Source organism: Haplochromis burtoni, unplaced genomic scaffold (genome assembly GCF_018398535.1).
Source record: "Haplochromis burtoni strain Fernald_Lab_line unplaced genomic scaffold, NCSU_Asbu1 Contig_239, whole genome shotgun sequence".
Taxonomy (NCBI): Eukaryota; Metazoa; Chordata; class Actinopteri; order Cichliformes; family Cichlidae; genus Haplochromis; species Haplochromis burtoni.
Genome location: NW_024582600.1, coordinates 111,896 through 126,899, shown reverse-complemented (window position 1 = coordinate 126,899; position 15,004 = coordinate 111,896). Strand labels below are relative to the sequence as shown.

General features: G+C 37.7%; 1 protein-coding gene across 3 annotated transcripts in view; it reads right to left on the bottom strand.

The window, feature by feature from the left end:
- Nucleotides 1-15,004, bottom strand: part of grip2b (glutamate receptor interacting protein 2b) — a 170,359-nt gene that overhangs the window by 134,482 nt on the left and 20,873 nt on the right. The window contains exon 1 of one of the 3 annotated variants that reach the window (XM_042227029.1): nucleotides 5,619-6,474. The exons of the other annotated variants lie outside the window; for them this stretch is intronic. Coding sequence (XP_042082963.1) covers nucleotides 5,619-5,673 — 55 coding nt within the window. The 5' untranslated portion in view covers nucleotides 5,674-6,474. Of the gene's footprint in view, nucleotides 1-5,618; nucleotides 6,475-15,004 lie in introns of those variants that run through there. 3 annotated transcript variants of the gene reach the window in all.

The following is a 15,004-nucleotide window of genomic DNA, read 5'->3' as shown; positions in this document are numbered from 1 at the left end:
TAGAAATAATAATTTAGTTTCACATTTTTAGATATGAAAATAAATGTCAGATATTATTAATACATGCTATTATGAATAAATCTCTGTGAAAACACATCCTGAAATTAGTAAGGTTACAGTTTCAGACCACTAGAGAATGTATTAACGAAATGTACATGTAAAATAACAAGTTCAGCACCATGGAGAGCGTCTGGAGGCCGGAGATCAGCACAAGGCACCATAGGCAGAAGACTAAGTCAAGTGTGACAGAAAATCTATTTTCCAGTCCAGGTGCACCAGCCTATTGCATTAAGGACCTGGAGACAAAACTGACCACTCAGTAATCAGCAGTAAAACGTTTTTTTTTTTATCCAGCCATGCTTACAGAGGAAGCCTCTGTTTAGAGAGGGAATTACAGTTAAACAGCAGATGAGTCTGGAACTAACCTTTTCTTTTTAATTCAGCAGGATTTAAGCACTATCATATTCTGAACTTTCAAATGTTGATACATCTATTTCAACTAAAATTTCTAGAATACCCTAAAATTATCCTTGACTTGATTAGCGATTTCATAATTAACTGTGAAAACATCCAGTAGCATTGCAGTGCAGCATCTTACTCTTCGAATGCATGCCATCTATGCAGTACAGTCATCTATTGGTATACTCTTTGGTACACAGAAAATTCAGATCTGTATTTACATCAATTTTAATGTCACTGCTCTGCCAAGTTAAGATGGAAGGTGTTGGTCTTTCTGTGAGATTATTCAAAATCTACCGAGGGAATTTTCATGAAACCTGGTGGACAGGTTGCTTGGATCCAAACCTTTGAATCCCTCCACTCCACCGAGTTGACTGAGTCATCTAGCACTAACGATTAGCCATGCTTCATCGTTTCTTACCAGGCTTGCTTTTTTCTTCCAGCACCCTCAAGGCATGACTACTGAACTACAGATGCACGGATATAGTGAAATGTTTTTACTTCACTGGACTGCACTCTTAAAAGGCCAGCAAATCCTGTACGTTGGCATGGCTACACATCAGCGTGGACATAAAATGAAGTTAGATTCAGGCAAGCACTTTACTCCCAAGTGAAGATGGAAGATGGAAAATGGAACAATTTGAACATTTTATCTGAAATCGGGCAAGTGGAGAAGTGGAGTATGTGCAATATATTATTATATTATAGCTGTATCTTTGACTGTCATCTACACTGGCATATCTGGCGTGTTTCAAAGAACACAGTGTGGCCAATAGCTTAACAACAATCAAACAAACAGGTTTGATAAGAATATATAATATGCTGGATATCATATACTAAAGATTTCTTCTAATGTCTTTAGCTTATTGCTCATTATGCAAATAGAATGAATGACTCCTGATCTCTGAGAAGAGTGGGAATATTCACAGTTACAGGTTTAATCTGTATAATAACCACATTTTGTGAGGGAATCCACCATCTGATTAGGCTGAACTCCAACAATACAACAGATGGTGATACTGAACTTGCAGTTTCGATTGTGATCACCGGTGGGAAACCTCCACCTTCACAGAGTGACGAATCACTTAAGAATCCAATAAATTGTTTCATCCAAACAGAAACAGCTGAGCAATACGTTTATGACAACGGTGCTAAAGACATCTTATACTCACTCAAGTTTATATTTAATGATGTCTTTTGAAGTTTAAAAAGTCTTACAGTTTAATATATGTCTCCTGGGGGATGTGATGATTGTTCTCCCTCTCTCTAAGGTTTGCTGATTCGGAGGAATCTTTTAAAATTCACCTACAGACAAATCTATTTAGCATTTCAGTAGCATCTTTTATACCACTGTATACTCTTGTACTGCTTCTAAACATATTCTTTGTGACCTTTATCTGCCTTTTTACAATTTTGTAGCATCTCAGAGAATATTTTCTCTAAAGCACTGTGTGACTCCTGTCTATGAAAAGCACTTTATAAATAGTTATTGCTTGGCTGCTCTTTCTGTACAGTATATTTAAGGTGTAGTGTTCCAAATAAAACTAGCAGCTAACACAAGCAGCTCTCTGCAAATAATATAAAATCAAAGATTCCTGTGAATGTGAACTGATCATAGATGACACAGAAGTGGGAAGAAGTAATAAGCTGATTAGGATTCTCATTTAGATACAGTAGGGAGCTTGATTTCTCTGAACTGTCCAAACCACTTATCTAACACAACCAGGGACTCCTCTGCTCTATTGATTTTTGCACCTACTACTAAGTGATGAATCCTTTATATGGGAGTTTTTCCACACAAGTCATATCAGCCTGGAGCTGGAAGATGTTGCTCTGACAATAAAGCTTTTTTTCCATATAACAATACTGTGTTTTGGCCTCTTTAGACACCCTCAGCCCCATCCACACCCCACCTCCAATTGCAAGTACTAAATTTTAAATTGTGCCCCCAGTCTGCTTTACCCAGAAAAAAAGAGTTTGCTGAGTACACCATTCTTCAGTGACCTCCTTTAGATTCACACATACTTGGCCCTGAGAGGAAAGCAACGCATTTTAAAGCACACCAGTCAATATGCTGCTATGCTAAATGGGTAAAACACCTGTGACTCTCTCGCACATTTTATAATAACCTTTTCAGAAGAAAATGGACCATTAGTGCAACCTTATACAAGTGCTTAAAATAATAGATTACATGGGAACAATTAGGCTGAACATTAACAGTGAAACGGCAATAACTGAAAAGAATGTACCGGCACAAAGTTGAAATTCTCAAAGAATGAAGAAGGAAAAAACAAAAAACAATGATATCAAGTATTGCAGCCGAGAATTAGATTCTTATAAAGAGAGGCACGAGTCTTTGTGATAAGCTAAGTTAGCTTTTGGCTCTGCTCAGCATTAATTTTAGTCTTTTCCACCCTTATTTGCAAATATACTTAATTTTGAAAAACTGCTCATCTTTTCCTCATTTCAAAGAAAACACTGGTAAAATGCAAGTTAATATTTGGAGCAGTCATTTCAGTAACAGTAATTTGTCCGTTAGGTTTTGTAATTGGATTTGAGGAAAAACGCTAAGTAGTAGCGGTTCCGTGAAATGCTGAACAGTCAATAGTGAGATGACTAATGAGCTGTATTAGGGCGCATCCTCTGTTGCACACTTTTCTCTCCATTTAGAATAAACATCACTCATCAAAACACACAAAAGCACTCAGACAGACAGTGTTTCATGATACATGCCTCACACACACATGTCTACACACACACACACACACACACACACACACACACACACACACACACACACACACACAAATTATATATATATATATACACACACTATATGCACATTGTTCACACAGACCAAAGATCTCACTTTATGTGCTCAATCCACACAAATATACCTCATACTGGGAGCAGTGGCCTCATTTATAATGAAAGTCAGCAAGCACAGACAGAGAGAAAGAGAGAGAACGAGGGAAAGGGATAGAGAGACTTTAGTGGTCCCAGTAGCTCACAGAGATTTGGAGATCAATCTTCACCACACAAAACAAACTGGCCCAAAGCTTCAACAGCAACTAAACCATGTATGTCTGTCTCTCTCACACACAGGAGCTCATGGGTATAAAACAGGACAACATTCATTTCTAATATATGACATACATGAAACATCCAACAGCACACTCACACAGGTATTCCTGCTGTAGTAATTACATGTTGTAAGACAACTATATTTGGTGCATTACAAACCCATCAATCAAAATTAACACAGATATAGAAACAAATTAGTTACAAAAGCCTACAGCTCAGCGATATCAACTTTTCCCCTCCGGTAAACAGTAAACACAAGTTATATAAGTCACTATTTATAGTACAGTGAAATGGCAAAGATATCAGTAAGACAACATTAAGAAGTAGTATTACATGTTCTGACTCTCAGCAGCAGTGGAAGAATATTGGGTTTGACTTGGTTTAGTCAGCTGTAGTACTCAAATAATAACATGAAGTGGTGTACGGATAGCTAATTTAAATGTTGACTGGCTGCACTGAGACTGGAAGGATGCTGGTTCGAAACCTAAAAATGGGAAACTCTATGCAGGAAGTGTTTACACAAATGCAGATAGAAATTTTGAGCGCAGATTACATGATGTAGCTGTCTTTCATGCTTCTGTGCACATTTTCATCTGGAGTAGTAAATTATACAATTTGATGTGCCTTTTTAGTTTAATGGCTTAGTCCTGCATAATGCACAAAAAACAGTCTCATAGAAGGAGAGATACAGTGTATGAGATTCAGATACCAACAAATTTTCATCTTCAGACACCAGGCAAATAGAAATTATAGTAAAAGGCATATCCAGGATGTGCCAGTGGTAGAGGAAAAAGCAACATACACAATCTAATGACCGCACACCCCCACATCCATCCCGCAAACAGACAAACCTACATACTCGCTCATTCAGTTCCCACACTATTGGGGAAATTGTGATAAATAATAAAAACTCTAAACTGAGGGAGTTCGTTGAATTCAAACAAGACTCATGATCTTCATATAATTCAGTCATAAAAGTTTATGACCTGGCATTTATCCAGCAGTCTCACTCTCTTTCCTCTCTCTTTCTCTCCCACTCACATGCTGTAACCATTATGGTTCTCATTTTCTATCGTACACTGTAGAACATGCCTATGGATGCGAGATGTGTTTGGTAACAGTTGATACTACACCCATAACGCTCTAAAGGCGAGAAGCACAAGTACAGCATATGAATTTATCGCAAACAGAAATACACCAATATGCTGAAATGTTAACAACAGCTAGTTTCGATAATGATCTGTTATCTTTTACATAATTAGTTTGAACAAATCTAAATAATAAAAGTGAACTTGTATTCACTTTTAAACTGAAATCAAACACCAAACAAGCTAATCCCGGTCAATTTAAGCAGACTTCTCGAACAAAGAAACATTATTCCAAGTTGGCATGAGATGGTCCCAACTACCTAATGTACTATTTCTGTGCTAAAGAGCTCACACCCCTGTCAATTAGTCCACACACAGAAAAGCAACCTGTTGAAAAGCTGGTTAGCACGACTTGGTGTAAGGAAGAAAACTGGTTGAATTATTCCCAGCACCGGCAAAGAAAATTAGCACAGTTAGAACATAAGTCAGTTTAAATAAAAAGCTTATTCAGAATTTCAGTGCTTTCCTGCAAACAGCATTTAAAGCAAATAAATGGAGGCTAAAAAGTGAAGTTGCGAAAAGAGAAGAAGAAGAAGAAAAAGAAGGAAAGGAGGACAGATAGAAAAATAACACAAATCAGCAGGAGGGAAGCGTCATACTTTCCTTTTAAGAAACGCACAAATACACGTCCTGACATGCAAATTTACTAGACTCGCACAGGCATCCACCTGCAAGGACCCAAACACAAACAACAGTTAAACACACAGAAAAAAAATGAGAGTGCAGTCCCACATCACCACATATCAACTGCACATACTTGCAAATGAATCCATTAAAGATGACACAGATCAAAGATATGATCAAACAAGCATCAAAACCACTTACACACAGAGAGCAGCGTACAGCTGGCACACACAGTGGTAACATGTTTGGCAGAAGTCTACTCTTTACCACACACACACACACACACACACACAAACACCGTACCCTTTGTTCGGCGTCTGATGACCCCTAAGCGGCACTTAAGCGATACAGAGAACATCCTCTCTCTCTCTTTTTTCTTTTCCTTCTTCCTGCCTTCTTCCTCTATTCCCTCCTCCTCTTCCTCTTCCTCCTCAGTCAGACATAGTGTGAGCCGAGCGAAGGATGGAAAGAGAGAGAGAGAGAGTAACTGAGTGGAGAGAGAGCAGTATCAGAGCTCCGGCCGGTCACATGGCAAAGAGAGGATAGAGAGAGGGAGTAGCGAGTCCCCCAGTCGTTTACCTCTGTCTCTCACTCTCTCTCTCTTTCTGTGTGGGAAGTAGTGTGAAATTAAGCTGCCTCCTTGCCTTTCTCCTCCCTCTCTCAATCACCCTCATATTTAAACTCGGTGCAGCCCATGTTACTTCTTTCCTTCTCTCCTTCCTCTCTTTTCCTTTCCATGCTATCTGATCTCTGTCTTTTGTGTTTTGAGTCTTTTCCTCTGGCTTTCTATTTGAAATTATTAAAAATGTTGAATACTGCAACATTCCTGTAACTGAAGTAGGAGCAGAGAAACCGCAACAATGCTGTTATATATTTGTGAAATTACTCTAATTTAACATGACAAGGCATTACAGTACCACCATCTATTGATCTAGCTAGTTGGATAGATGAATAGATGCCTAATCTATCCCTTTTGGTTGAATCCAAAAGGGCATCCAGCATAAAGAAATCTGGCAAATCAAACATGTGGAGCTACCTGCTGTGTGACCCCTTGTGAATAAGAGAGCAGCTGAAAGTAGTTTTATATTTCAGTTTTAGATTGTTCAGGTTGATTTCACTGAAATTAAATCAGTGAAATCAACAGTTCTCTTTAAATCACTGACATTTTACTCAGTCTCGTTCTTTCTCTCTCATTACCTTTTCTGCACTACATAAACAATTCTCTATCTTTCTCTGTCATGGTAACACGGGGTGGGGTGGGGGGCAAAAATGATGGCGAGATCAAAGCTGCAAATGCCTGGGATCAGCAGAGGAAGAGGAGAATAGAGAGAGAAAGACAGGACGGAGGAGGATGAGAAGGTGGATGAGGGTATTAGAAGAGAAGCGGAGCCAAAGGATGATGGCAGGAGGCTGAAACTGAGGGCACAGTTGAGGCATAAGGAGGAAAGGGGAGGTCAAGGAAGTGAACACGGGAGAAGTGGCGAGGCAGGAAGTAGAGAAAACAAAGAAAAATGTGAACAGATGAACAGATGATGAAAGAGGAATGGCGAGAAAAGCAGATGGAAAAAAGAGAGAAGGAAAGTGGGCAAAGAGTAAAGCAGTTTAGTTGCGGTGTCATGCAAGAGGAGACAGTGATTACAGCCCACAGAAAAGAGGAGGATGAAAAGGGGAGACATGAGAGGTGGCTTACAGAGAGGTGATACAGAAGATGTGACAGGTAATGTCTAACAAATGAGTGAAGAGGATGAGTGGGCAAGGGGGAAGAAAGAAGAGGAAGGAGAGGGGTGTTTGTTAACCTATACTTTCATTACACTCTGCAAATAAGGACTGGCTGGCTGCTCACACATTTTCTCAATTCTGATGAAGTTTTGAAGGGAGGAAGCAGAGTTTGGGTTTATAGTCTAAAAGATGCAATCTGAAGGATTCAGCTCACTCTCACAGTGATATATTGAGAGGATCTACAATCACATAGCAACAGTCTATTTTAGGTACACTATGTTGATTTTCTGGTCTGGATATTTTACATATAGATAGCTACAAAACAAGAAATTTCTATTTCAGTGTCCCTTCTTACATTGCCTTTGTAGTTGAAGCCTTTTTAATTAGAATAAATGCTTTCAGGCTGTAGACTTTGTTTTGTTTTTATTTCAAATACTCGATAGGATCGATAGAACAGTTTTTCTTTTATTTGTTCCATAGATTTTCTTTTGTAATCTATAAATCCTGACTAACCAGAGCCAGGATTGTTGATTTAGCGGGAAGAAAAGAAACATGTGTCCATGATATTTTCTTCTATTTTTTAAGGATGAATAACTGTATTTTTCTGACCCCTATTTTGTTTATTTAATGTTGTTATTATAGGCAACAGTAAATAATTATAATATAATGACACCAAAACTGAAGACTGCAATCTTTATGAAAGCAGGATTATTATAATATTAAACTGTACTAACATTATGAATAGACACCGATATATTCTACAAGTAAACTGTGCCGTCTCAAAAGCTGGATACAAGATGTTCCTGTTCAGAGGCATCATCTTTTTGAATAAAGGGAATACTCCATGTACTGCAGGATATGCAGGGTGGTTAATGTAAAAAGGCTCTGACCTCTAGTGGTGTTCTCATGGTGAAGTATATCTGGGACTATATAATGCATTGAAAAACACTTGGGTCAAGGTTAGGGAAAGAATATTGCATTTGGTTTCATATTAATAAGCAGCATAAAAAGTGTATCATATCACTGTGGACTAAATGTGTAGCCTTTAATTACCTTAATTAAATGCTGTGACTGTTTGAGTATAGCAATAACAAGTTTAATTAGGTTTATACTGTATTGCTTGTATGCTTTTAGAAAATATTTAGTGTCACAGTATCAGCAGCATGTCACCAAATATCGGTAACATTTCATTAATATGTTGAAAACCCCAATGTTTCCTTCAAAATACATTTACAAATGAGTGCTATATGACTATAATTCCTTAGAGACAACCTTGTAAAAAATTATTGTGTCATTGCTCATTGCTATGGTGATCAGCTTCCTAGAAAGGCATACAAACAGAAATGGATGCAGGCGATGGAATTATATTGCTATATTCATAAACTGCATCATAAGTCTGGTGACAGAAAAACAAGACAAAACATGTCAAATAACAGACTAAACATCAAACATGAATGATAAGAAACTTTATCAATTTACATAGCAAACACACACAGAACAGAAAACATCAAAAATGTGACCTGCAGGACATCCCTCCTATACCCTGACATAAAGTTGAGTGCGTTACCTTTTAACAAGAAGCACTCGGAGAGCTCCACCATAGCAGATCACTGTCTCAACAGTATTGACTTCTAAAAGAATAGTATTGTATTTGGATATAGTCATTTTGATTTCTTTGTTCTTTTTAGAAATAATTTAGGTACTTTGTAGTCAAAACAAGCACAATGTGCAGACTTTTTTTTGCCCCACTGAAATCAATTTCAATATTAATGACATCATTTTGAAAAAAGGAAACAGTTTTAAATAGCTCTATATAGCATAAAAGATTTTGTTAATTTTCCATAATAAATCATAAAGTTGACATTAATGACCTTGGTGGATGTAAGCATAGTTATAATAGATTGTAAACATGACCCCAATCTACACCTCTACAACGTTTTATCAGAATTAATTAACAAACTTTTCAAGATATCGGGATGATACGCATGCATGTAAATGCTACAAAGAAAAACATAACCTCTTCGGTGGAAGTAATCAATCATAGGTAGAGAAAACCATTATTCACGATTGTCCATCCTTTTCACATTTCAGTGACATTGTCCTTCCTTCATTTTTTCACACATTTGTATATGCAGTGTATATGCCTTTACACAAACACATAAACAGATAGAAAAATCATTAAAATAAAGAGCATACTATTTTTGACTGTCTCTACTTATTATTTGTCAGAGACACAAACAAAAACTACCTACCAGTTGTATGCACATCTTTGGAAAATTGCAGGCAAAGAAGACACCCACACATCTGCCTACATAATGTGAACACACACTGAATATTATATTGGCTAAACACACAAAAAAGAAAAGAAAAAGATTTGAAGAGTAGGAGATACAAGGAAACAGAACACACAAACTTCATTCAGTTTATTTATTTTTAATAAATAATAAATAAATAAGTAAATAATTTATTCCCTATTTATATTTACAGTAGGTTATACTTTTTTAGGTAACTAAAAGTGATAGTTGCATGTCGTAGAAAGATCATGTAATAAACAAATAAATTACAAAATATCCTCCTGATGGCCTCTCTCGCTCGGAAATGGACGGTACGTGCAGTTCTCCACTTTTTTGATCTGGCAATCACCAACTCGTGGCTTCAGTATAGGAGTGACTTGCAGTTTCGGGGGAAGAAACCACTGAAGCTCCTTGACTTCAAGCTGCTTCTCGGTGAAGAGTTGATTACTCAGGCTCAAGGAGGAAGTGCAAATGACAGTGTAGATGACTATACTCCCCCACGTCAAAAGTGGAAACCTCAGCCAAATGAAGCTCTGAGACACTATGGTGCCATCCATAGAGATGGTGGATGAAACACATGTATCAAGATATCGCAGATCCAACTGCAAGAGCAAAACATACGTGATGTGGACAAAGTCCAAGGTATTCCTCTGTGTTTCCAAGAAGGGGAATTGCTTTTTGAAGTATCACTCCAAATAAACACAACAGAATTAATCAAAAGTGATGCTGGTCTGTGGATGTTAACCTTGTTCTTAGGTTTACCTCTTTTTTGGGGTGAAGCAACTGTTTGCCATCAAAGTTCCGTTTTACATGTTTGGCCTTCCAATGTCCTCTGCAGTGGACATGTGATATCTAAAAAATAAAAACTTTTTTTCTGAAAAAATTATTTCAGTCTTCTGATTACCTTACAAACATTGGGGGATTTAAAAAAAAAATTAATTGGACAACATTTTTTTCCTGGTAGTCAGGAGGATAAATAAACAATGAGTCTACAATGTTATGGCATCTAAACTCCAGTCAGTGCTTTTAATCCCCAAATAATCAGATTTGACCAGATTTTTTGGGACTATTCCAGATAGTCCAAACATACCAATTGACAATTTAATGTCTTTCATGCCTTGTATGTTCCAATATTTATTTTTCTTGATATATTCCGTAATCCGCTCGATGTTGTTTGCTGATCATGTCGGAGAATACAAATCACATTTAAGTTTATGTTTCTGGAGTAGTTTGTGAAATACTGCTGAAACAGGCATAAGCACAGACCCCATTTGACATTATACCATTTCCGTTACCACAGGTAAGATTTTGATCCCAATCTGCAAAAACAGAAGTCACGAGTAATTTCTTGAAGAAGTTGCAAATTTTCAACTTATTTTCACAATTGTAAGTTGCATTTAGCAAAAAGGACATTAGCATTAATTTAGAGGGTTTTTTTTTTCAAATTATTAGATTACATAATGTCATTACAGAAGACAATATATTTTAGAACTTTCTTAACAGCACAAGAGTACAATTCCAAATACATCTAAATCACTTAAATATTGTAGAATAAGAGCTTTATGACAATGTTGAACTCTGGATAAAGTGTGGCATTGCTTATGCTAAAATAAAGGCAATTATAAAACAGAGCGCCCACTGTTGTTGAAGTGGTCACTGCCTGCATTTTAAAACTGACCTCACAGCTGGTTACTACAAAATAAGAAACATTTTAATAAAATATTTGTAAAAGTTTATGATCTTGTTCACATCTGCCCACAGCATCTCTCTCATCCACAATTCACACTGCTGGTCTTCAATCCTTAGCTCTGAAATTCAGGCCTGAAACCCATCTTATTCTGCAGCTCCAGGTTTCATTGTTTAATTTTCTCAGATTACTTCTCCATATTCTGGATTCACTCATTGTAATCAGCTCTGCCGCAGCTTAATCCGCTAGCAGCTACATAAATAATAGCAGCAGGCTAATGTGGCTATTGCATAACTGCTAATAGTTACATGGGTAACATACACCGTGTACACCTGCCAGGTTAACATTAATGTAAACACTTTAATACTTCAGTGTTGTTGAAACAGGAGCTTTACTGACCTCTTTAAATTCCTCCTAAATTATTGTTCAGCCTTATGAACATTAATTACTTTCAGTGAGAAGCTAGGTGCCTGCCTGCCTGCAGCAGAGCTGTGTGAAGTTATGCGTTGGCACTCCAACATGGCACTGTGTGTATTGATACTGAGTATCATAATTCAATATAAATCTTAGTACATATTAACATTTAACTATCATATAAAGAATATCATCATAAATTGCTTGTCTGTCAGATTCTAACAGATAGGTATGCCAATTACAGACTGTAAAAAAAAGGACATAACTACCGTGCACGTATCGGTGGTTTTCAAAGTCCCATTTTGAAGCCTCAAAATAAGTGTTCCCGCCATTGATATCTTGGTTGAAAAAACCTGGATGACGAGGAAAGGTGGGTTTGACCGTGAAAATAACAAGGGTTTACCAAACAGACTCAATGTTTTGTTCAGTATAACTAAAAACAAGTGACTCAGGCCAGGAAATAAGCAGGAAGAATCAAGGGAGATCAAGTCAGAACGCTGTTTTCATCAGAATCAGAATCAGAATCAGAAAGGGTTTTATTGCCAAATGTTGAGCAGGTTTACAACATTAGGAAATTGCTGCGGTGCTTCAGTGCAAACATACTGTCATAAATTGTGCTTAAATAGACATGAAAAAATAAAAGTAAGAATAAGAATTAAAGTGCTACGTAGAAAGATATATACATGAGTGCAGGTGGTGATCAGTGCCAAAACATGGAATGATGCAGTGAACACAGCGTAGGGTCATGTGTTAGTGGTGGGAACAGTCATAAGGTTATTGTTCATGTGTCTAACAGCAGACGGGAAGAAACTGTTCTTATGGCGAGAGGTTCTGGTGCGAATGGACCGGAGCCTCCTGCCTGAGGGGAGCAGGTCAAACAGACTGTGTCCAGGGTGAGAAGGGTCAGCTGAGATCCGAGCTGCACGCCGCAGTGTCCTGGAGGTGTACAGGTCCTGCAGAGATGGGAGTCTACAGCCAATCACCTTCTCAGCAGAGCGCACAACACGCTGCAGTCTCTGTTTGTCCCTGATAGTGACTCCAGCGTACCACACGGTGATGGAGGAGGTGAGGATGGACTCAATGATTGCAGTGTAGAATTGCATCATCGTCCGTGTTGGCAGGTTGAATTTCTTCAGCTGCCTCGGGAAGTACATCCTCTGCTGGGCTTTCTTGATGACGGAGGTGATGGTGGGCTCCCACTTCAGGTCCTGAGTGATGGTGGTACCCAGGAAGCGGAATGAGTCCACAGAGGTGATGGGGGTGTCAGTCAGGATGATGGGGGGGAGTGGGGCTGTGTGCTTCCTGAAGTCCACAATAATCTCCACTGTCTTCTGGGCATTCAGCACCAGGTTGTTGTGGCTGCACCAAGACACCAGACATTCAACCTCCCTCCTGTAGGCAGACTCATCCCCGTCCGTACGTCATATAGGCTTCTATAGGACCAGATGTTATCTTGCAACCTACAGCAATCTGGTGTCTTCCACATAAAATGCAAATTTTTTGCCATTTGTTTTTAGATATTGCCTTTATTTTGTTTACCCTAAAGCTGTTTTATATTGTCTGTGATATCAGTATACAGTAAACCCCCTTATGTCTAACTAATAACATTAAGCAGTTAGCCAAATAACCAATTCAACAATCTGTGCAGAAAATTGTCATAGTGTAATTTTGGTTGCCTACTTGTATTATCACAGATAGGGGGCAAGTATCAATAAGAATTTATTCTTCTTCCTGCTCCTTTTCATGCATGGAAACAGTGTTACTTTAATTGAAAGGAAGGTTGTGTATGGGAATGCATTACTGCTGTACCATGTGTGAAACAAAAAAAAAACAAAAAAAAACAATCTCCATATCTAAGTTCCCCCCAATATTTCAAAGAATTGGTTTAAATTTGCACAAAAGTGTTAGTGGAACATAGATAACTGGTAACAGCAATGAATGTGTTTACGTAAGAAAAACATACATCCATAAAGGCATAGAAACAAAATCCAACATTTCTTGGTTCTTATTAAAGTCTCTTCTGTTTGTGTATGTTCAGCAGAGTTATTAATCACAGCACTGCTGCATAGCTAGTGCACTTTATCACCTCTCAGCAGACTTGGAGTGCAGATGTGCAAACAGCAAGATACTGTAACAACACACTTGTTCAATTAATTGGACCATACTGAAAAAAAATGTTTCACACATCAGCTAAATAGGCACTATGGCTTTACCTTTTCTTTTCAAAAATGCAAAGGTAAAGTAAATGTAATTTTATCTTTAAATAGTGACTCAGTGCAGTGAGATCAAACCTCTAATCTTTGAGAATTCAAGAACAGTTTGACTTGGCGTACACAATCCAAGATCAAGATCTCTGTCACAATAAATAAATAAATCTGAGTGAAATCCCAGATGATTAAACATGCAACTATTTTGAAATGAGTAAAGAAAATCAACAGCTTATTTATGCAAGATAATTCATAATTTTATTGGGGGGGTTATAGCCCCCCTGGAAATTATGCCCCTTCTAAGTGGCAAATGACCTGTGGTTCAATGGTCAAAACAATTCATTTGTATTACAATTTGCATATTCCTGATTTAAAAAACACCTCTTCTGTACTCTTTTTTCTGTTTATAGCAACAAAAAGCAAGGTAGTTAACAAACTTTCTCATGCTTCTATAACTGAGTTTGGGGTTACTCTGTTAATTCTCTCAAAGAAGCATAGAGCAGGGGAAATGCATTTGATCTAATCTAGTGTGGCCTCAAGTCCACAGCATGTTTTATGCAACAGAATGAAAAAAAAAAATGTATTGATTTTTGCAGGTTTAAAAAAGTCCTCCTACAAGCAACCAAATGCTGGATAATTCTGACAGTTAAACTGCGTAAGCAGCGTTCTGGCAGCTAAACACTGAGGGTTCCTGTTCTATACTTAACATAAAAATCAAAAACGTTTGCAGCTTGTGAATTTTCAAAATCAAATACCCGGTGGATGGAAATTTTGGCTGAAAGTGTAAATAAAACAGCATGCTTTTGAAGTCCAAATGCCGACAAGACAGTAAGAAATATGTTTTTAAAAAATGTGTTAATAGGTGTTTTTTCCACCTCCTAACATCTGTTAATGACCACAGAAAAAGATATTGAAAAGTGTGAAACTTCAGTAATAGTAATAAAACACTATAAAAATGTGTAACAATATGTTGTCACACATTTTACATTTTTAAAATATGTTGTGTTGTTATGGGTTATTGTGTGTATGTATGTTTGTCGCACAACTGTTCAGAGAGGGAGCTCTTTTTTTCCTTTCTCTCAGTCATCTGGTACCACTGCACGTTTCATTTCATACCCAGCAAACACACACACACAAACCATTGTGTGAGGTCTGCATAAAGCATCGGGGGATGAATGCTGCAGCAGGATTAACTCTGCTCTGCTCTCATTAGCTTAATCTTCTACATGAAACACTCACACATACACGGATATAGGGATGCAGCATCTTCATAGTGTAAGCAGCATCCTGGATGTATTTTTGTGTGTCTATCTCCAGAGGCGCACAAAAACACACGCATATTTCCAAGGGTTTGAGCTACAGAATAGA